This window comes from Ziziphus jujuba, chromosome 7, assembly GCF_031755915.1.
Source record: "Ziziphus jujuba cultivar Dongzao chromosome 7, ASM3175591v1".
In the NCBI taxonomy this organism is placed as follows: domain Eukaryota; kingdom Viridiplantae; phylum Streptophyta; class Magnoliopsida; order Rosales; family Rhamnaceae; genus Ziziphus; species Ziziphus jujuba.
The window spans coordinates 4,558,761-4,580,831 of record NC_083385.1 but is presented as its reverse complement, the minus strand read 5'-3'; the positions used below and the strand labels follow the sequence as shown (position 1 = coordinate 4,580,831).

At 35.9% G+C, this 22,071-nt stretch overlaps 2 protein-coding genes across 7 annotated transcripts; one reads left to right on the top strand and one right to left on the bottom strand.

Annotated features, from left to right (window-relative positions):
- Positions 1-974: 974 nt before the first annotated feature.
- Positions 975-4,343, bottom strand: LOC107424212 (RGS1-HXK1-interacting protein 1). Of its 4 annotated transcripts, none has more exons than XM_016033948.4 (9): positions 3,922-4,339; positions 3,487-3,553; positions 3,304-3,381; positions 2,915-2,967; positions 2,141-2,224; positions 1,623-1,675; positions 1,482-1,546; positions 1,321-1,379; positions 975-1,198 (listed from the first exon to the last, which is right to left on the bottom strand). In XM_016033948.4, exons 1-9 carry the CDS (start codon positions 4,162-4,164, stop codon positions 1,109-1,111), a joined length of 792 nt encoding a protein of 263 aa, XP_015889434.2. In that variant the 5' UTR covers positions 4,165-4,339; the 3' UTR covers positions 975-1,108. The 4 variants fall into 4 exon arrangements, 2 of the variants coding, with proteins under 2 accessions (XP_015889434.2, XP_048335733.1); XR_007242662.2 differs by having other exon boundaries at positions 1,118-1,198; positions 1,482-1,559; positions 3,922-4,341; XR_007242663.2 differs by lacking the exon at positions 1,321-1,379 and having other exon boundaries at positions 1,435-1,559; positions 3,922-4,342.
- A 569-nt stretch (positions 4,344-4,912) lies between these two features.
- On the top strand, positions 4,913-21,978 carry LOC107424219 (uncharacterized). Of its 3 annotated transcripts, none has more exons than XM_016033959.4 (51): positions 4,919-5,222; positions 5,902-6,199; positions 6,291-6,519; positions 6,640-6,979; positions 7,094-7,207; positions 7,326-7,454; positions 7,540-7,731; positions 7,825-8,019; positions 8,166-8,303; positions 8,434-8,556; positions 8,633-8,883; positions 9,386-9,489; positions 9,690-9,784; positions 9,870-10,109; positions 10,823-11,014; positions 11,120-11,201; positions 11,275-11,342; positions 11,799-11,944; positions 12,116-12,224; positions 12,312-12,458; positions 12,560-12,607; positions 12,691-12,819; positions 12,931-13,170; positions 13,294-13,434; positions 13,544-13,629; positions 13,708-13,813; positions 13,987-14,082; positions 14,195-14,347; positions 14,647-14,829; positions 14,920-15,143; positions 15,294-15,429; positions 15,517-15,642; positions 16,213-16,254; positions 16,489-16,566; positions 16,750-16,866; positions 17,215-17,341; positions 17,429-17,529; positions 17,612-17,749; positions 17,923-18,006; positions 18,177-18,323; positions 18,401-18,532; positions 18,632-18,661; positions 18,749-18,895; positions 18,992-19,053; positions 19,623-19,776; positions 19,887-20,078; positions 20,163-20,267; positions 20,503-20,637; positions 21,163-21,396; positions 21,501-21,602; positions 21,686-21,978. In XM_016033959.4, the coding sequence occupies exons 1-51, from the start codon at positions 5,124-5,126 to the stop codon at positions 21,833-21,835; spliced, it is 7,236 nt and encodes a 2,411-aa protein (XP_015889445.2). In that variant the 5' UTR covers positions 4,919-5,123; the 3' UTR covers positions 21,836-21,978. The 3 variants fall into 3 exon arrangements, with proteins under 3 accessions (XP_060675025.1, XP_015889445.2, XP_015889443.2); XM_016033957.4 differs by having other exon boundaries at positions 16,747-16,866; XM_060819042.1 differs by lacking the exons at positions 21,163-21,396; positions 21,501-21,602; positions 21,686-21,978 and having other exon boundaries at positions 4,913-5,222; positions 16,747-16,866; positions 20,479-20,589.
- The last annotated feature ends 93 nt before the right edge of the window (positions 21,979-22,071 follow it).

Here is a 22,071-nt window from a genome sequence, read left to right as displayed (position 1 = left end):
TGCTTCAAAATAGAATACATTTTGTGGGCTAGAAGCGTGCTTCAAAATAGCGTACGGCGTCTATGGAACCCTCAGATACTCTGAATCCAAAGTCATGGCGATGTGGACCAGTCATGGGTGGCAAGACAATACATTTTCCCATTTAGTTAAAACCGCACAGTCGTATCCGTTACAGCAGTTCAACGCTTTTGCGAATCACAGAAATTATTCTCAGATGTCAATAACTCCTCTGGGAAACAAAAGATCAAAGACAAAATGACAATGGCCGTGAAACATGAAAAATACCAAGGAGAAACAAACGACTGCGTTTAATCCGGGTTTCATGACCATTTTAAAAAACGCCACCGTTTTCGTGGAAGAAGCTTTATTCTGGGCTCTTGATGAGCATTGGCTGATCCCAACAGTCTAATTATCTTCAAATCTATTAAAGCAGGGCGAAGTCTGAGACTTCAAACATGGTACCTTCAAATTTATTTAATTATATCAAAACTTCAAATTGAAATATAATTCAAATTAGAAGTTTCACAACTGAAAAAGGAAAACTTAAATATGGATATTTTGTTAATTTAAATATTTAGGGAATTGTATAGAGTAATTTTAACATTGCAAAAACAACTACTCTTCTTCAAAACTTTAAAAACGTTTTGTTGTTTTTGTTTTGTTTTGTTTTGTTTTTTTTTTTTTTTTTTTAAATCCTTCTATCGATATAAGTATCCATATTCAAAATTTCAAATAATTGATTACTTCAAAGTTCAAAGAGTGTTCTCATTCTCCATTTATTGCCATGAAAATATAAATTATTATAAAGAAGAAAAAAGTGAAAATTAACATCCTTCATAAAAGATGATTATAATCAATGTACATTTAAAGGGTGCATAAAAGTGAAAAAAGACATGTTTTTAAAATTTATTTTTGGTCAAATACGCAAAAACGAACTTACACATGCGATACATTCCCGTTAGAACTAAAGAAAAGAAAAGCAAAATAAAATAATATATATTAATTAAAATATTTATATAAGAATATTCAATGTAAAGGCCTCAATGCGCTTAAGATCACAAATAACTTGCGCTGGCCTTGAACCTGAGAATGTTGGTCATAGATTTCTTTAGACTGAAATCCCATAATTGCTAATCTTCGTGACCTCCTTTGTTAATGCATTCCTTTCTCGCTTTGCCTCAGAAGCAAGGCCTGAAATCTGCCAGCAAAACAGTCCAAGCTGAGCACCTTTTGTTTTTATTTTTTATTTATTTTTTTAATATCTTAACTTGGATAAAAGGAATAAATAATTGAATGGAAATCTTTAACTGAATGACATACTTGTGACCGAAACCTAGATGCTTCTCTTCTAGGAAGGTCACCAATTATATCTTTCAAACCTGATTTATAACAAACACAAACAAAGCAATATAAGGAAAATGTTCACTCAAATACCATTACCAACTTCAATTTGCCCAAAGCAACACATGGCATTTGCATACCAGCAGCATGTTTTTCAATCTTGTAAGCTGAGCGAATTACACCGCGTATCTGCTTCCCAGCATGTCTGCAATTGAAAACTATAAATTTAGTGCAAAAATAATGAAGTGAAATATAAAATGTTTTTCAACAAGAATGCAGACCTGAGCTTTGTTTTTCCCCGTATCATTTCTTCTTCTGCTTGTATTGCACTCTTCTGTAAAAGTTAAAACATTTCCCATCAGATGTGTTCTTAGTGAGTATTTGCACAGAGTTTTATTCATCGAAAAGGAAACAAAAATCTTAAAATCAGAATGCAGATTTTGCAAATTGATATGTTATAAAACACACGAAAATTATTTTGCTGATCCAATAAAATATTCTTCTCCAAAAATCAGGACAGAAACTTTTCTTTTTAGTTTTTATTGGTTGAAAACTGTTGATTCTTAATAGACCATATGAGCTCCACTCTTTATGTGTTTATTAGAGGAAAACAAGTTCTTTTTCATCCACTATTATTCATGATTTATCAATACAGCAATATTAGCCAGTAGATTCATCAAATATATTTTGCGATGTCAAAAACTGCTTAAAAGCAAAAATTAAATGTATCAAAATATTTCATCACATGATTTAATGAAAACCCACTATCAAACAGGACACAAGGGACCAAAAGGATTACCTCCAACTTCTCAGTCTCAGCCTTTAAAAGATCAATTGATTGCCGCAACTCCTTTACTTTCGCATCAGCTCTAGAAAGCATGGACTGCATACAAATTGCGAAAAAAAACAATATATGATAATATAGAGCCCCATCATGTTCTCGCTACTATATATTAAATTTTATAACAGATAGATATCTACCATTCCAATAGGAAAGCAAACACATTATGGATATGCCACCGCATCTCATCTAAATTGTTAAAAAAATAATTTATGAAAGAGGAGAATATGGTTTCATAATGATCATCACGGTATTGAAAAAGAAAACTAGACAAGAGACTCCATCAACTTCATTGCCAATAACCTTTGGGTCTGGGAAAATTATCATCCAAAATTGATAAATTGGTCTAGAAATAAAGCTTTTGGAACAGCCAAAAGTCCGAAACTTATCCCTTCATGATATATTTTTACATAAAACATGCAACAAATTGGACAAAACTGAGCAAATTAACAGCGACTGGCAACAAAAGTAAAGATTCAAGTCAAAATACACTCATATGAGGACCAAAAATCATTAGCAACCATTAAACATTTTCAGCCAGCAATATGAACCATCAATTTTCATGTCAACTTCTACATTCAAAAAAAATAATATTTCTGTCAAATTCACACGAAGGAATACATGAGTTTAATATATGAACCTTCTGTTTTTATTCCACCCTCTTTCTTCTTATAGAATTTAGTAGAGCCAACAACAGAACCAATATCCATAGTTACTGACATTAATGCTTACCTCTTCACTTACGAACAAGCGCAAGGTGTTGTAGTACAAAAAGCGTCGTGGTCCTGCAAGTGAGAAAAGTTTCAAGGGCAATGACTTTGAAGAAACATTTAGGGTAAAGTTACAGCATTTTAGAGCTCAATTCTAGCCTATCAATCAACGCTAGTACATTAATTTAAAAATGAAATGGAACTATAAGCTTGCTTCAAATGTTCATATGCATTTGCAACCTTATATACACTCAGGGCAACAGACAGAAGTTTGAATACAACATATGGGTGTCCATGAGATTCAGCATCGCAAAACTTTATAAAAACTGCTTTCACTTGCTAAAAGAATTTGAATTTAAACCCGACGCTATTTGGTAAATGAAATTTTAAACACACAACTTAAAAACGTACTTTTCAGTGCTAGAAAACCCAAACCAGCAGCAATTCCGCCTGTCAGCATCGGATGTGAAGCTGCAATAAGAATACCCTCTGCAACAAAAGAGCGATAGTATTCAGTCTTTCAAATAAAATTAAATAAAAACAGAAAAAGGAAAGGCACCGTTTCAATTTAGAAAACGATAAATGGGGAAAAACCTTTAAGCTTTCCAAACAAAAGCTCCTCATAAGTAACATACTCAGATTTGACATCTTGTAAAGAGTCCTACATTCAAAGTGAACTAAATTATAGACAGATATTAACCACACAAATATACAATATGGTCCTTTTCCCTTCTCAGAAAATTAAGACATTAACAACTAGACTATAATCCAAATAAAAAGATAAAAAAAACCCATCTAAATCTCACTCCCTGGAACTGGATTTTAACCGTTGGGAACATGTTCAATACAGTTTTCATTTAGTTTGCTCACCAAAGTTTTCCTCAGGAGAAAAAATAAGTAAGTGCGCAAAACAATTAAAAGGCTTTTGATATCTCTCACTAATAATTATCGACAATAATAATTTTTGCTTTTTCATTTTCTGGGAAATGACAAAAGAGCAATACGTAGATTAAGTGAATCGGACTTTACGACGGTTTGCTGGAAATGAGCCGAGGATGTTGACCGAATCTGAGAAAGGCGGGATCTGGAGGCTTCAATTGCGGACTCGACAGCCTCCTGGGCAGCCTTCTGGTATGTACGAGCTTGCTCGACAGCATAGTCGACCCACGGCGTCGCAGCTCGATCTAAAGTCTGCGAATCGTGGCGTGTAGAGTACTCGCCCAGAGGCAGCGTTGGTTTCCCTTCCGACGATGATTCTGGGACCGTCGACATTGCTTACGCAATACACAATACACTCTTCTTGGCGTTTTGATTTTTAGCTTGCACAGATGCTACTTCCCCTACTGTCCGTCTGATTAATCGGATCGCATCGGATCGGATGTAAATGGGTAAATGGGATACTTTCGTTTGGGACGTAAATTCGGTTCCCCTTGGGCCGGGGACTCCATGCCGGGCCTCTTTTTGCGTGTTTTGTACCTTTGGTAACTTTATTTCTTTGCTTTTGATTATTTTTTCAAAATATAATTTTTGATTAAATATTTAGCATCTTACATCACAGGCAAAAAATTGTAACATCTAACATACAAATATTGTTCCATAAACTATTGAAAATGACAAAAAAAAATTTAATGAATGTTCTACAAATAATGTTTTATAAAATTTTCCACTCTTCTAAATTATATGATAAAAACCATCCATAGAAAAAATTGATAAGAACATTTGTTTCCATTTGTCTCTTTTTTAATCGTTAATTTTTTTTAAGAAAAATCCAATTTTGTTTCATTTTTTTCCCATTTTATTTTATAATTTTTTTAATCAATTCCGTTGAAATGTATTTTTTTTTTTTTGGTAACATCTGTTAAAATGTAATTATGTAATTATTAATTGACGTGTTTTATATGTATATAAATCCGCTATGCCACGTTGCAACTTGAAAGCTAAACAAATAGAAAAACGGGAAACCCACGGGTAACTCAATCTCGTCTTCCACCGAGCGAGCAAGAAGGGACAAAACAAAAGTCGTACATACTTTAATCTACACTCTTATTAGACGCATAGTCTCGCCGTTTCTTTTTCTCTACGATTCTCCAAAATCTGCAAAACTTGCTTTCTCATCCAAATTCCTTTTGCCATCTAAGAGCCCCACCCATCCACAGTCTTGCCGTCGCACTCGGACTCTCGTTCTTTCTCTCCCTCACTGCGAAACCCTAGCTCGTCATTCCGTTGTCACCATGCTGAAATTTTCGTCAACCACGGCGAATCAGATTCGCTTCCTCCTTCAGAGCCTCAACGAAGCCAACGCCGATTCTGTCCTTTCAGGGCTCCATCAGGTATTTGGTTTTTTTTTTTTTTTTTTTTCTTTTTTCCCACTTCCAGTCTATCTCTTTGTGTAACATATCTATTTTTGTAATGCTTTGCCTTTTTCACTCACTCGATTCTCTCTCTCTCTCTCTCTCGCTCTCTAAACCTAATTTTCTTTCTCTAATCTTGTGGTTGTTAGACGATTTTAGTTTGTTATAGTTTAGGAAAATCAGTTCAATTTTCCGTTTCATGTTATCGGTTCCCCCCCCCCCCCCCCCCCCTTAGTTATTAGTATTTTTCTAATGATTCTGTGTTTGCTTGTTTCTAGCGTGCCTCTTAATTATAACCAAATACATACAGAACTAGAATTACTGGCTTGTTTGTGCTGAGCATTTAGTTTTGCCCGAAACTGAATGTATTTATGATCAAATTGAGTATCGACCTTCTCTGTTAGTATGTAATGGCTGCGCATCGTATTTAATGTCCTATAATAAACCAAGACGATAATTTTATTATTGTTTCTGGGAAAATGTATTAGGAATTGCGACTTTGGAATGATTTTTGTGTTTAGGAATTGAATAATGTGAATTATTCAAATGAATTGAAGTCGAGCAACTAAATTTTAACTCGTATGTTGAAAGTTTATTTGCGCAATAATGCATTTGTTGATTTTCATATTGACTAATGCACTCCATTTTCTCATGGCAGTTTACTGAATATGGTGTCGAGGGAAGCATTTTACTACTTCAAACATGCCTGGATCATCTGAACAGTTACAAGACAGAGTTGACGAACGTGTCACTGGAAAGGGTTCTTGCATCAATTTTCAAATATCTCCTTGACAGACCAAATTTTTCTACTATCTTTTGCGAGTCACTAAGAAATTCGGAGATCAATGAAGGAATTCTAGAAAATTTCTCTGATGCATTACATCTATCTGTATCTGAAAAAATGGGTCTTGGTCTTGCTTTGTCAGATTCTGAAAACTTTGACAACAGGATATGTGGTAAGTTTTCAGTTGTTAAATTGTTTCTCTTCTACTGCTATTTTGTTGTGCTGGTGCTGCCTATTTGAATTTAATCCTTACCGTTTTCTAGGCAAGAACTTTTGCATGGCCCAGATTGAAGAATTGTGTGCCAATCCCGTTGCTATCCATTCCTCTGAGCAAATTCATAATATAATTATGTTCCTCCAGCGGTCTGAAGGCCTTTCCAAGTATGTAGATTCCTTTATGCAGATGCTATCATTGGTGCATCTGAAAGATGCCTCTCCGTTTGTTTTGACTCCATTGCTTTCAGATGAAATGCGTGAGGCCAATTTTTTAAGGTACTGCTTTTTTTATTTAAAGTTTTCTTTCTGCTGAAGAATATATTCAATTTGTATTCATTTGTTTTCCATGTTAATAGGTATCCCTAATTAGTAGGAAATTATTTGTTATTTATGCAGGAATATGGATATGTTCCATGAATGTGTGGATAATGATTTCGATGCCATTCTAGCAGAAATGGAAAAGGAAATGAGCATGGGAGATATTTTGAAGGAACTAGGTTATGGATGCACGGTAGATCCGTTGCAGTGCAAAGAGATTTTATCTCTTTTCTTACCACTCACTGAGATTACCATCTCTAAAATACTGGGCACAATTGCCTGCACTCATACTGGTCTTGAGGATAACCAGAACACGCTTTCAACATTTGGCTTGGCACTTGGTTGCAGCACTCTGACCGATCTGCCTGCATTGAACACTTGGAATGTTGATGTTCTTGTTGATACAATTAACCAACTTGTGAGTTTACTTAAATATTCATATTTTGGTGTGACTTCTAACATGACACTTTGACAATTATGATTTTGCGAAGAGAAAACATGCTTATTTCTCAAGTTTTTTTGCTGACTACAGGCTCCAGGTACTAACTGGATACGAGTAATTGAAAATATGGATCATGAGGGATTCTACATTCCTAATCAGGAGGCATTCTTGAATTTCATGTCTATATATAAGCGGGTGTGCCAGGTATATTTTGATAACATTAAGATTTCATGTCCACTGGATGAGTTACATTACCTGAAATATGTGAACTTAAAAGGTTAAATCCATGTTTGTTTTGAATCTTTGGACTTGAGCTGTGCAGGAGCCATTCCCCCTCCATTCTATATGTGGGTCTGTTTGGAAGAACACTGAGGGTCAATTATCATTTCTGAAATATGCTGTGTCAGCTTCACCAGAAGTATTTACCTTTGGCCATTCTGCAAGGCAGCTGGTAAGTTTGTATATTCATCAAAATTTTCCATTTTCCGAGAATGAAATATATATTAGTAGCTAATAATAATTTTCCATATTTGCAGGCCTATATTGATGCAGTGCACGGCCATAAGCTTCAGCTTGCAAATTCAAATCATGCATGGCTATGCCTTGACCTTTTGGATGTCCTGTGTCAACTTGCTGAGAGAGGTTATGCCCATATTGTTCGATCAATGCTTGAGTTTCCTCTTCAACACTGTCCTGAAGTGCTGCTTCTTGGCATGGCGCATATTAATGTACCTTTTTAATTCTAGTCTTGCATTTGGTGTTAGACCACTATTTTTCCAAATATTCTCATTTGATTGATAACTGTGGCATTTCCACTGCAGACGGCATATAACCTGCTGCAGTACGAAGTGTCAATTACTGCTTTCCCCAAGATAGTAAACAGTGCAATGGCCAATAGCATGATCCATCATCTCTGGCATGTCAACACAAATCTGGTATTGCGGGGATTTATTGATGCTCAGCTCAGCGATCCCGACAACTTGACTAGAATATTGGACATTTGCCAAGAGCTAAAGGTAAGTGTGGAGTGAAATGGTTCCCAAAAGCTAAATAATATGTTTGTTGCATTTATGTCTGATTTTCCCCCTGAATTGTCTGGTTTATGTTTTTATTGCTTCTCCTTTTTTGTCGTGCTGATTTCCTGATTTCTTTTTATTTGCAGATTTTATCATCTGTTTTAGAGATGATTCCTTCTGCTTTTAGTATCAAGTTGGCAGCCCTTGCTTCCAGAAAAGAGCTTCTTGACCTTGAAAAGTGGCTGAGTAATAATTTGAATACCTATAGAGATATTTTCTTTGAGGTAATTTTCAGATGGCCTTCACCCCGTTGTTATATGCAGATCAGCAATAACATTAGTGTCTCAAGCTTTTGATCAACTTACAAGATCATATTGTTTTCAATATATATAATCAAAATGGTTATACCCTCAGGAGTGCCTGAAGTTCTTAAAGGAGGTTCAGTTTGGTGGATCCCACGATTTTTCCACCCAACCTTTCCAACGTTCTGATGCTGTTTCAAATCTTTATGCGGGTACAACTGCTACGATCTCAAAGGTTCTACTTCTACAACTGAAAACTATTTTTTCTTATTAGTTATGTGGAATGTAATCATTTGTATGCTTGAATATAGGTACTTAAAGCTCATGTTAGCTTGATTACCTCTGGCCAACTTTCTGAGGAAATGGAAAGGTTGCATGTAGCAATTTTGGATTCTAATCCAAGGCTGCAAAATGGTGGGACAACAGATTCACCAACTGATGGATATGGGGATGATATTGAATCTGAAGCAAACTCTTATTTCCATCAAATGTTTTCTGGTCACTTGACAATTGAGGCAATGGTCCAAATGCTTGCGCGATTCAAAGAATCTTCTGTGAAAAGGTATGATCTCTGTCAAAAAGGTCTTAGAATCGTTCTTTGCTTGTTTAAGACATTTGGAGTACTATTATCTCTACCTATCTTGTGCTACCGAATGGTATCCTAATTGTTTAACTAGTCTATAAGTTGAGATGTATTATATATGTGGTATGATGTCTCTTTGATCATATATGCATTAATTATGTTTTCACATCTTTTGGTTGAACAAATGAATGATGCTTTTCAATCTTCATGCCTTCTAGTCTTCTATTTTTATCATGCTATTATTTGTTTGCCAGATGTTTGTGATCTTGATATGGAAGTTAATTCTTTAACTGATACTTTTCCATGGTTAAAGATATGAGAGATTTCTTTTGATTTGCATGTTACTTCTGAGTCAGTCTTTGGCGAGTGGTTAGATTTTAATGGAGGGAGGTTTTTACCATAATCTGTTGATTCCCCTCACTTTATGTTGTTATTGGTTTTGAGAATTATGAAAAAAAGAGACTGTTGCATGAATTTCCAGGGAACAATCAATTTTTGATTGTATGATAGCCAATCTATTCGAGGAGTATAGATTCTTCCCCAAATATCCTGAAAGACAGCTAAAAATTGCTGCCATTCTCTTTGGTAAGTTTTGTTATAGATTTGCTTTTACTAATTCTAATATGCATATATCTTTTTCTGTTCGTTCCACATATAATGCATAATGAAGTCTGTTCTTAATTGTTGTAAATTTATTTTTGTGATTAAGTAGACTGTAGTTGCTATTACGTAGCATATTGACGTATCCTTTTTATCTCACTGGAATGTTGGTAACAATAATTTAGGCTCTGTTATCAAGCACCAGCTTGTCACTCATCTTACCCTTGGGATTGCACTTCGGTGTGTTCTTGATGCATTGCGAAAACCTGCAGATTCGAAAGTTTGTACTTTCTTTTAGTCTTTTTCGTTTTTTTGGGTTTTGTTGTATAATGTTACTTATGGTCTCTCACTTTCTCTACATGCAGATGTTTGTCTTTGGGACCAAGGCTTTGGAGCAGTTTGTGGATCGTCTGATTGAGTGGCCACAATATTGCAATCATATCTTACAAATTTCCCATTTACGCAGCACTCATTTAGAGCTGGTTAATTTCATCGAACAGGCTCTTGCCAGGATATCATCAGGACATTCAGATTCTGAAATAGGCAACCAGGCTTCTTCAGTTCATCACCATGGTCCCAATCAAGCTACGTCAGGAAATGTAGATGTAAGTGATGAAACCTGTACCTGGCCTTCTGCTATGCAATTCAAATTTATGAACAAATAAGTACAAAAAAGTTAATTAAAAGTATTAGAGTTCGATTTTCTACTTGAAAGTTTTTTTCACTTGTATGGGGCAAAGGCATTTTAATGTTAGATTGTTCTTTCTAAAATGTTCAACTATTGCTTATAACCATCTTCGTGGTTTAAGTATTGAGATTAGTGCTTTGCACCCTAATTTCCTGGACTTCATCCAACTCTGCTCTGGTAGAAAAAGATAAAAATAACTGAACCAAAGGATTTGCCACTTCTGGTCAGCAGTTATATACATGTCTGCTGGTAGCAGTCAAATAATGCCATCTCACAACCATACTGCTGCTAGTAGTGGGTCTTTTCTTCTTTCTTTTTTTCCCTCCCTATCTTAGTGTAGCTTCATCTGGTATCCAAGCTTCTTTAAATATTAAGGGCAAATTATACTAGTTTTTTTATGCCAGTCTATTTTATCCTTGTATACCTACTGAGAATTCTAATTTGGATGGCTTGGTTTGTCTTTATATAGATAACAATTTTTGTATCTATGATGGAGAACATGTTACATGTTAGTGTTATCATTAAGCATACAAATTGGAATTCATGTGGACCTAGCCAAGTATTTAACTATTTAGTTAGAATTGAACTAATGTAGCCATTTTATTTCTATATGCTTGGTTATTGTTGCAGTTGAATGGATCTAGTGTCCTACAACCAGGGCAACAACTTTCTTCTCCTCTGCAGCTTCAACAAAGACATGAAAGTTCTTTTGATGATCGTCATAAAGCCTCTGTGACTGCATCTAGTGACATGAAATCACTTCTATCTTCCAGCGGGCAAAATTCAGGTGGTCCCCCTGGTGATTCTTCTGGCATTCAAAAGGTGTGCCCTTGATTACTTCAAGTTTTTATTAGATGCACTTAGCTCCATGTTTCATCTAACAGAGTTTGACCTTTTTTCTTTTCTTCTTCCTTTAAAAACAATTAGTCACAAAATACAGTCAGTGCTCCATCAATGCTGTCTTCTTCGCCTGGTTTTGTTCGTCCTTCACGAGCAGTTACTTCTACAAGTAATTTTCTATTCCTTCACCGTGCCACATGTTTTACCTTTTGTTGGGATCTTACTTACATGCTTTCACACAGGATTTGGCTCTGCTTTGAACATTGAAACATTAGTAGCTGCTGCTGAGAAAAGAGAAACTCCCATTGAGGTATTCAATTACTACACACACACACACACACACACACACACATTATGAGTAATTGGTTGACACATCATGCGAGCATGATGAATGCAAGTTTTTGGTTAAAAAATTAATTTTTCATGTAGACAGCTATAGTAAATTATATTATGGTGGCATGTACTTTTGCATAGATATGTCAATGTGTCAAGTTACATTATCTTTTGTAAGGTGTCAACTAAACTGGTTATTCAATCATAACGTAATTAGTCTTACTTTATACAAAATGGAATACTGTTTACAATGCTGTCAATCTGGTTAAGCAAGCAACTACATATCATACCATGTAATATCTATGTTATTATAGTAGTGTGAAAATATACCATAAGAAAGTGTTTTTGTGTAGTTCTGTACTATTTTTTATGGAATATCATCTTTAATTTTTTTTTTGCTAATATATATATATATGTCATCTTCTATTTACAGGCTCCAGCATCAGAGGTTCAAGACAAGATATCATTTATGATTAACAATATTTCAGCTGCTAATGTTGAAGCTAAAGCAAAAGAGCTCACAGAAATATTGAAAGAGCAGTATTATCCCTGGTTTGCACAGTATATGGTTATGAAAAGGTTAGGCTTTGCTAAGTGCATATAAGTATGCCTTTGTATGTGTTGTATACATGTAGGGGACACACTGCAATGTTGATGTGGTATTCATTCCTCATTTTGTTTCTAGAAATTACATTTTATTATCATGGCAGTGTTCTAAACATTTAAGGTTCTCCCATGACCCCTTGACAGAGCTAGCATTGAGCCAAATTTTCATGACTTGTACTTGAAGTTTCTGGACAAAGTTAGTTCGAAAGCTTTGAACAAAGAGATTGTCCAAGCTACTTATGAGAACTGCAAGGTTTATCTTTTGCTTAGAAATTGTTTATACATTTTGTAATGGACACTTATGCGATGGTACTTTTAACAATTCTGTTCATTGTTTCAGGTTCTTCTTGGATCTGAGCTTATAAAATCCAGTTCAGAAGAGCGTTCATTGCTAAAAAATTTAGGTAGCTGGCTAGGGAAGTTAACAATAGGAAGGAATCAAGTCTTAAGGGCTCGTGAAATCGATCCCAAATCTTTGATTATAGAGGTCTTAGTTGTTTCATTTTTATTGCTTACAATTTGGTTACTCTGGTCTGTTTTGATTGTCCGTCATTTGTTTTAACTAACATGCACTGTCTTTCTTCACAGGCATATGAGAAGGGATTGATGATTGCAGTAATACCATTTACCTCAAAGGTAAAGTTGTTCTAACATTTCTATGTATATTTTCCTTCTGAACTTGGGGGTTGTGAGACTTTATGCTTTATTATTTATTGCAGATTCTAGAACCATGCCAGAGCAGTGTAGCATATCAGCCACCTAATCCCTGGACCATGGGTATTCTTGGATTACTTGCTGAGATTTATTCAATGCCAAACTTGAAAATGAACCTGAAGTTCGATATTGAGGTATATATTAGTTGGAGTTTGTTTGACAAATGACTGGTTCTATTAAATACTAAACAAAAAGCTAGATTTTCTTATCTTTTCCAGTAAGTTATTTATGTCTTTCCATCTCAGGTTTTATTCAAGAACCTCAGTGTGGATTTGAAGGAGATAACACCCAGTTCTCTTCTGAAGGATCGCAAGAGAGAAATTGAAGGGAATCCTGATTTCTCTAATAAAGATATTGGAGCATCTCAACCGCAGATGGTCGCTGAAGTTAAATCAGGGATAATTCCTCCACTAAATCAAGTTGAGCTTCCACTTGAGGTTGCCCCCTCATCTAATTCTGGGGGACATACACATTTACTATCTCAGGTTTGCAAATGGTTCCCCTTTCCGCGAAAATATATATATATATATATATATTTTTTTTTTTTCAGTCTCCAGCTCAATCTTCAGTTTGTATCTTGACATTTTTAACTTTTCTTTTCTGTTCAGTATGCTGCTCCTCTTCATCTTTCCTCTGGTACACTGATGGAGGATGAAAAGCTGGCAGCTTTAGGCTTGTCTGATCAGCTTCCTTCTGCTCAGGGGCTGCTTCAAGCTACTCCATCTCAGTCACCATTCTCTGTTAGTCAGGTATGATTTGCGTTTTTGGTCCTTTTGCTCCAGGAATAGTTATTATCTTTTATTACTTAGTACCTTTTGTCGTCTCTCTTAGTTTAGCTGGTTCTTCTGATGTTTGCAGCTTCCTACACCAATACCTAATATTGGAACTCATGTAATTATCAACCAGAAGCTCAGTGCATTGGGGTTGCATCTGCATTTCCAGAGGTGCTTTGATAATCCTTCATGCTTGGAAATAGATTATTCCAAAGTTTGGTATTAACAATTATCTGTTGTATGTTTTAGAGTTGTTCCCATTGCGATGGATAGAGCTATCAAAGAAATAGTGTCTGGCATTGTTCAGCGCAGTGTTTCTATAGCTACTCAAACTACTAAGGAACTTGTTCTAAAGGTTTGTTGACTTATTTTCTAAAGGTTTGTTGACTTATTTTTGAAGCCTAGTTCCAATTTTTGTTCCTATTATGTGAATACTCTGCAATGCCTCTGATGAACTCCTTCCTTACAGAACTTTTTTGTATCCAATATTTTACCTTATGTTACTTTAATTAATTATTGCATTGGCAGGATTATGCCATGGAATCAGATGAGACACGCATATTCAATGCAGCACACTTGATGGTTGCTAGTTTGGCAGGAAGTCTAGCTCATGTAACATGCAAGGTTTACATTCTCGCTCTTTGGAGACTTGTCTATCTTTATTTGGTTGCCCAATATATTTTTGCTTTCTTGTTTTTCCTGATTTTAAATTATGATTTCTGCTTTTTATGAGCAGGAACCATTGCGCACTTCAATATCAAGCCAACTAAGAAATTCACTTCAGGGTTTGAATCTGGCAAATGAACTTCTGGAACAAGCTGTTCAACTTGTTACTAATGATAATTTAGATCTTGGCTGTGCAGTCATTGAACAGGCTGCTACCGATAAGGTTTGTTTTGAGGTTTAAATAACGTCATGTGTGCTATAATAAATCTGTTTGATATTAGGTGCTACAATATTTCAAATATTTCTCTCATCCTTCTTTATTTGAGGTGTTCTATTAATTCAATATTGTGGCTTGAAAGGACATTGCATTTTTTTGAAATTATTACAGCCATCTCAAGTCCTTTTTAATGTTGTAGTTTGCATCAAGGAGCTTCTAGTGTTGTGGAATCTGTGTTCAAATCTTATATTGGCACTATGAATTTTGCTAATCATGGGTCTCCATAACTTTTGCTGTTTTTGTAGGCAATACAAACCATTGATGGAGAAATTGCTCAGCAGCTTTCATTAAGAAGGAAACACAGAGAAGGAGTTGGTGCCACATTTTTTGATGCTAACATTTATACACAAAGTTCTATGGGTGTGGTGCCGGAGGCCCTTCGTCCTAAACCGGGTCACTTGTCCCTTTCCCAGCAGCGAGTTTATGAGGTTGATATATGCTAGAATTTCTGTTTTTAATGTTAGTATTTTTCAGAAGAAATGTTCCTTTTTTCTTTCTGACATGTTCATTGTGTATAGGACTTTGTTCGGCTTCCTTGGCAAAACCAATCTAGTCAGAGTTCTCATGCTGTGCCTGCTGGTGCTTCAACTTCCTCTGCCAGTGCTGGTCTGGCTAGTGTGTATGGTTCGACATCAGGACAACTCAATCCAGGCTACTCATCTGGCCCTGGAAACACTGGATTCGAGGCAGTCTCTCGTCCGCTGGATGATGCGCTTGAATCTAATTCAGCTCTGCAACTTAGGTCACTAATTTTTGTTTTATCTGTTCTTGAAATTACAGTCTGGAGATTGTGTAGAACAAAGACAATGGGATATATAGATGATTGGTTTTGTACTTTTTCAATTTTAGAAGTTCTCTAATGTATTAATGGGTGAATTGTTGGAACTTTCAGTGCCTCCTCTGTTCATGTTGGGCCAGCTGATGGTGTTACCCAGCATGGTTCTGAAAATGATGTTGCTGTTGGTTCTTTTACTACTGCAGCTTCTACCCCTGAGTTGCAGGCTGTGGACTCTGTCGATGCTGTCAAGGTTGAATAAACTTTTGAAAACATTGTCTATTTCATTTTCAAATTTCATTTATTTTAGTGTTATTAAGATGCCGCAATCTTTTGCTAGGACTCTGGAGCTTCTTCACAGGCATTGCCATCACCTGCAGCTGCTGAGCGTCTTGGAAGTAGCACTTCAGAACCTTCACTCAGCACAAGGGATGCATTGGATAAATACCAGATTATTGCACAGAAGGTTGCAACTAATTGTGTCTTTCTTTGATATTTGTGTAATTTATTTGTTGTTGATTGATCTATGTTGTTTGTTGTATGGTTTCTTTTTCCTCTTTGATTTGATTCTCTCCCCCCCCTGGGCGCATGTTGAGCATTTTTCATTTCTCTTCACCTCCATTACATCATGCATTGGGATTTATATGAAGTTTTAAACAGGAAAAATTATATTTCATACCTTAAATGTGTCACAAACTTGCTATTGAATTCTGCTTTTTCTAATTTGTTTTACCTTTTATTTCTTCCACATGGGATAAAGGGGGGGTGTGCTCGTTTGAAGTTTAAATACCATCCACATTACATTCAATGGCAGTGCTTCAATGTTGTGGCAGTAAATTTATATATTAATGCTGGTGTTTTGCATGATCTCAAACCATTGTCTTTTCACGTGGCTTTTTTCATGCATTCTATTTTCCTATTGAGGCCCTTTTCTTTTTTCTTCCCCCCTACCCACCACCCCCCTTTTCTTTTTGGAGCATATTAGATTAACTTTTTCGTAATTTTGAGTGCCACTTACTCCTCCTAATGGTTTCAGCTGGAAACGTTGGTAATCAATGATGCTAGAGAAGACATTCAGGTATGCTCTCTCTCCCTCCCTCTATTTCCATGTCCAATATTTGTATGTAACTTACCAAATTAAAAGTCTTTAAAATCACATTTACTGAATCATTTTCTGAGTTTTCTGGTATTGGCTCATAATATATATTCTACTGGTTGGCATCCTTACCTTGTGCTTCATTTGGTTCCTCTTTTCTCTTTGCCTTATACATATCAGTTTTTAATGACGTAGATGTGAATATTTGCTTTTCAGGGAGTTGTTACTGAAGTTCCTGAAATGATACTTAGATGTGTTAGTCGGGATGAGGCTGCATTGGCTGTAGCTCAAAAGGTTAGGGCTTCCTTTTCTAGGGAAACTTTGACTTATAAATGTTCATTTGAAGGTTTCAAATTTGAAGAGAATCATTAATGGCTTTGTATTGATGCTCCAGTTGGTACTATGAGTATTGATGCCAGGAAACCCTTGATTTGTTCGATGGATTTGATACTTGAGTTTGTTGCACTTGTTAAGCAGGTTTTCAAGGGTTTATATGAGAATGCGTCAAGCCATATTCATGTTGGTGCTCATCTTGCAATCCTTACAGCTATTCGTGATGTTTGCAAGCTAGTTGTTAAGGAGCTGACTAGTTGGGTATGCTCTTTTGTTCTTGACTAATTTCCGAGTTAAATATATAAGAAGAAAATGCTTTTATTAGTTTACTTCCATTTTACTTTAAAATACCCAGAGCCTTAATTGTTTTTCCCACCAACTTATTAATGTGTCTTGTTTTCATAACGTTGTGGCTTTTATTTGTTATAGAGAAGTCTCTAATATTTTTTGTGTTTTCTAGATTTATAAATTGCCAATAATATTGTTGTTTCCTTGTTTTCTTATCATGTGATGCCACGTCCTGTAGATAGTAATGGATCTTATCCATGTTGAAGGCTTTTGGATCTCAAATTTCCCTATATTAATATATTCGCTTGCAACTTTCTACAGGTGATCTATTCGGATGAAGACAGAAAGTTTAATAAAGATATCACTGTTGGACTTATTCGCAGTGAATTGCTAAATCTTGCAGAGTACAATGTTCATATGGCAAAACTTATCGATGGAGGCAGGAACAGTATGTAAAATGGATTTTAAGGCATTTGTCAATTTTCAATTTATTGTAGCTGTTGCATATATAAACTACAAATTGTGTTATGTGCAGAGGCTGCTACGGACTTTGCCATTTCCCTACTTCAAACTTTGGTAATAGAAGAACCTAAAGTAATTTCAGAACTTCATAATCTTGTTGATGCATTAGCAAAGGTAAGTTCTTGTTTTGCTTCTGTGAACAAATGTATTTTATCCTGATATACTCGAGTAATTTTTTGCTTATCATGATTTTCAGCTTGCGGCGAAGCCTGGGTGTCCCGAGCCATTGCAGCAGTTGGTTGAGACAATCAAGAATCCTGCTGCCAATATGTCTACTTCAGCTGGTGTTAATGTCGGGAAGGATGACAAGGCCAGACAATCAAGAGATAAAAAGGCAAGTGGAAATGTCTTATCAAACTAGACCCTAATGAAGTCTCGTACAATCCTAAGTTACTTAAATCCAAGTAGATCATAATTATTTTATAGCTTGACTGCATCAAGTACTCTTGCATAATCTATTTAAATGTCCATCTCATTTGGGATATATTTACATTTCTGCTGAAACAGGCTCCTGGGCACTCCCCAGCGAGCAGGGAAGATTTGAATAATGTAGAGACTGCCGAGCCAGATCCTGCTGGTTTCCGTGAGCAGGTATCATGATCTTTAACTACTTGATATATTTCTTTTATTTCTTTTATTTGCTAAATGTCAAACATACCATGCAGGTTAAATAGATTGTGTACCTATGATGAAAACTGAATTTATGGTACTGAAGTAAACATGTCTTGTCTCAAATGTTTTCTTTGTATGTCTATTTGTAGGTTTCTATGCTGTTTGCAGAGTGGTACAGGATCTGTGAACTTCCCGGTGCAAATGATGCAGCTCTTACCCATTATGTCTTACAGTTGCATCAGAATGGACTGTTGAAGGGGGATGATATTACAGATCGGTTTTTCCGTATCCTCACAGTAAGTTTCTTTCTTTTGGAAATGTGTTTCTGAATTTGACCAAGTGTCTCAAACTGAAGCCTTTAAATTCACTTCAGGAACTTTCTGTTTCCCACTGCCTATCTTCTGAGGTTATCAATTCTGGCACATTGCAAGCACCTCAACAAGTGCAGAGTCTGTCCTTTCTCGCCATTGACATCTATGCTAAACTTGTCTTTTCAATATTGAAGGTATGTATTCAGAATTCCTAGAGTTGTATTATGTGGTGACGATGTTGCGTGGACCTTTTTCCATCTCTTCTGACTTGTGTGTTTTGACTCTTGGAGCAGGGGTCCAGTAAACCATTTCTGTTATCTAAGGTGATTGGGAATTTGATTATTTTAATTTGCTATGTGTCTTTCTTATTCTTAAAGTAATGGTGTTTATGCTGTAATGGTATTTGGCAGATATTAGCAGTGACCGTCAGATTCATTCAAAAGGATGCAGAAGAAAAGAAAACATCTTTCAATCCAAGACCATATTTCAGACTGTTTATCAACTGGCTTCTTGATCTTGGCTCCCTAGACCCTGTTATTGATGGTGCAAACTTTCAGGTCTGCATCACATGCATTTCCTTCATCTGCATTTTTTTGATTTCATTTGTCGTTATGGATTATTGATTTAAGTAATATTTGTTTTCTATGCTGCAGATATTAACTGCCTTTGCAAATGCTTTTCATGCATTGCAGCCCCTAAAAGTTCCTGCATTCAGGTTTAGAATCGTTTCTTTTCCTTGCCTATTTCTGAGATACGAAGATTGAATGAAACAGTTGTTAGTTTGTAGGATATTGAATGGTATTCAACTATAACACTTTTACATTATCACTATATATATATATATATATTGTTTTTATTGGAAGTTGCTATTGAGATAATCTTGTTTTATACAAAAGAATTATCCCCAAAAAAATAAAAAAATATAGATTTAAGGATTTGAGGACAATGCTGTTTCAATTCTAATGGTTGGGAATCCAACATTGAAGTGAACCATGATTGAACCATAATTGTCTGAATTAATAGAACCAAAATTATGGACAAATATGGCTGTTAAGTCCTGAGACAGATCTGGAGTTTTTATCTTTTGGATATTAGATACCCTTTGGTGTTTGTTAAATGTGAGACAGAAGATGGTTTAGTTTCTAAACTTACTGACAAATGCATTGATGTTCTTAAAAATTTCTTTAAAGTTGGATATGTATCTTTCCTGACTCAATAGCTGGGTAATTGGGTGTTTTGTCCTGTCATTTTGTGCACTAATAATCTGGTTTTATGCTTCATCAGCTTTGCTTGGCTCGAGTTGGTGAGCCACAGGAGCTTCATGCCAAAAATGCTCACTGGAAACGGTCTGAAGGGTTGGCCCTATATCCAACGCTTGTTGGTAGATTTATTCCAATATATGGAGCCATTTTTGAGGAATGCTGAACTTGGAGTGCCGGTTTGCATCATTATATTCCTGGATGTTATTGTATTCGTTACAGTAACTTGAATTTGATTCTAGGCTGAAATTTTGTTTTTCTTTTCTATTGGAAAAAAAATTCTTTGCAGGTTCATTTTCTGTATAAAGGAACACTTAGGGTGTTACTAGTGCTACTTCATGATTTCCCAGAGTTCCTTTGTGATTATCATTTTACTTTCTGCGATGTTATTCCTCCAAGCTGCATTCAAATGCGGAATATTATCCTCAGTGCATTTCCCCGTAATATGAGGCTGCCAGATCCGTCTACTCCCAATTTGAAGGTTCTAATGATCAATATTTATACTTGTATTTTTCCTTTTTCTGAAGAAAACTGACACAAAATTTTGTTTTCTTTATGCATGCAGATTGATTTGCTGGCGGAAATAAGCCAATCTCCACGTATTCTTTCTGAGGTTGATGCAGCTTTAAAGGCAAAGCAGATGAAGGCCGATGTTGATGAGTATCTAAAGGTACTTTGCTTTTACCTGTTTGGTTCCTTGTTTACTTTATTTATGATCGATTTTTAGTCTCTCCCTTTATTCCTCTCCTGTCCCTGTTACTCCTTAATTCTCCATTTTACCATGAACTCTATGTTGATCTTGAAATTTTAACTCTCTCTCCTTGTCCCTGGTTTTCCTCCTTATTTTGCTTTACGTATTCATCTCGAATTTAATTTAGCAGAAATCTTGTTTTTAATTTTGCCAGATGAGGCAGCAGGGTTCCTCGTTTATGTCTGAACTGAAACAGAAATTGCTCCTTCCACCTAGTGAAGCTGCCACTGCTGGTACCCGTTACAATGTACCCTTGATCAACTCCCTTGTGCTCTATATAGGGATGCAGGTACTCGTTTCTATGCCAATTTCATGCTTTGTGCTTAACATTATTCTCATGGTGCTGCAGCTTCTTTTATTCCCAGTTTTTGGTTAGTAAGCGTTCTTTAAGACCGAAACTTGGGTGATCTGAAACCAGGTTACATTACTGGGAAGTGGCACATTTGCCGCTCTTGCTGTTCCCTTGGAGACTATTTAGTTTCCGTACAATTTACATGCTGTTAGTTGGTTATTTGATCAGTACATAGGAATTATTTGGAGTATGTTAAACTACAAATGGTACATAGGAATTATTTAGGGTGTGTTAAAACTCAAAACTACAAATAAGAGATGTTAGGTTACATTCTAAAATTCAGTGTATAATTCTTGTCCAGTTTGCTATGCTTTGTATGTTTTTGCCGGAGTTAAAAACACCAATGTAATTTTGAATCGTTGATAAAGAGATTTTCTTGAATTTTCCTATGTTTGCATTGGGGTATGGCTACGAAAATGGAATGGAATGTCCGATGTTTTATCTCTGTGGTTAATTTTACAGGCCATCCAGCAGTTTCAGGCTAAAACTGCTCATGCACAGACAACCCAAACTGCTCCATTGGCTGTGTACTTGGTCGGTGCTGCTTTGGACGTTTTCCAGGCCCTAATCATGGATCTAGATACTGAAGGCCGCTATCTTTTCCTAAATGCTGTGGCTAACCAACTGCGTTATCCGAACACTCATACTCATTACTTTTCCTTCATTCTCCTTTACTTGTTTGCTGAATCAAACCAGGTGAGAAAAATTACTAGTATGATTGCTGTTTTTTTCTGCTATATATTGCTGTGGATGTATGATTGTGAGAGCACTTGAATTATTTGTGACATATGAATGGGCAGGAAATTATCCAGGAGCAGATTACAAGAGTGTTGTTGGAACGCCTGATTGTGAATCGGCCTCATCCATGGGGTCTTCTGATTACTTTTATCGAGCTTATTAAGGTCAGCTTTTCCCCCTTACAAGTGCTACCTTTCCTTTTCACAACGTGGATTTTCTAATTTTTTTTTTTTTTTAATAAATCCAGAATCCAAGATATAACTTTTGGAACCGCGGTTTCATACGGTGTGCACCAGAGATTGAGAAACTCTTTGAATCGGTCTCAAGATCTTGTGGCGGCCCAAAACCTGTGGATGATAGTCTGGTCTCGGGTTGGGTAGCTGACAACTCACATTAACTCTTCCGGAGGAAATCCAACCGCAAGTGTGACTTGAAACAAGCTATAAGTTACATTTGCAATGGTCATGACCATATTTAATTGTATTTATTGTATGTGGTAGATTCTATTTTATTCTTAAATCAAAAAATCTTTGGAAACAACCTCATGGCCCAGTGAATTTATTTCTTTGAAAAATATTCCGGATGTTAACGATTATAAGTAAATTAGTTCAGTAGGTTAGCCAACAACGTTAA

Bases quoted from the DNA above. Each gene is read 5' to 3' on its own strand.
- LOC107424212 (XM_016033948.4), bottom strand. From the start codon at position 4,164: ATGTCGACGGTCCCAGAATCATCGTCGGAAGGGAAACCAACGCTGCCT. The intron at 1,676-2,140 runs GTAATCCTTTTG...TAACTTTTACAG, and splicing joins CTGAGACTGAGAAGTTGGAG to AAGAGTGCAATACAAGCAGA. The intron at 1,199-1,320 runs GTATGTCATTCA...TTTTGCTGGCAG, and splicing joins CATCTAGGTTTCGGTCACAA to ATTTCAGGCCTTGCTTCTGA.
- LOC107424219 (XM_016033957.4), top strand. From the start codon at position 5,124: ATGCTGAAATTTTCGTCAACCACGGCGAATCAGATTCGCTTCCTCCTT. The intron at 7,455-7,539 runs GTAAGTTTGTAT...CCATATTTGCAG, and splicing joins GCCATTCTGCAAGGCAGCTG to GCCTATATTGATGCAGTGCA. The intron at 11,945-12,115 runs GTTAGGCTTTGC...ACCCCTTGACAG, and splicing joins CAGTATATGGTTATGAAAAG to AGCTAGCATTGAGCCAAATT.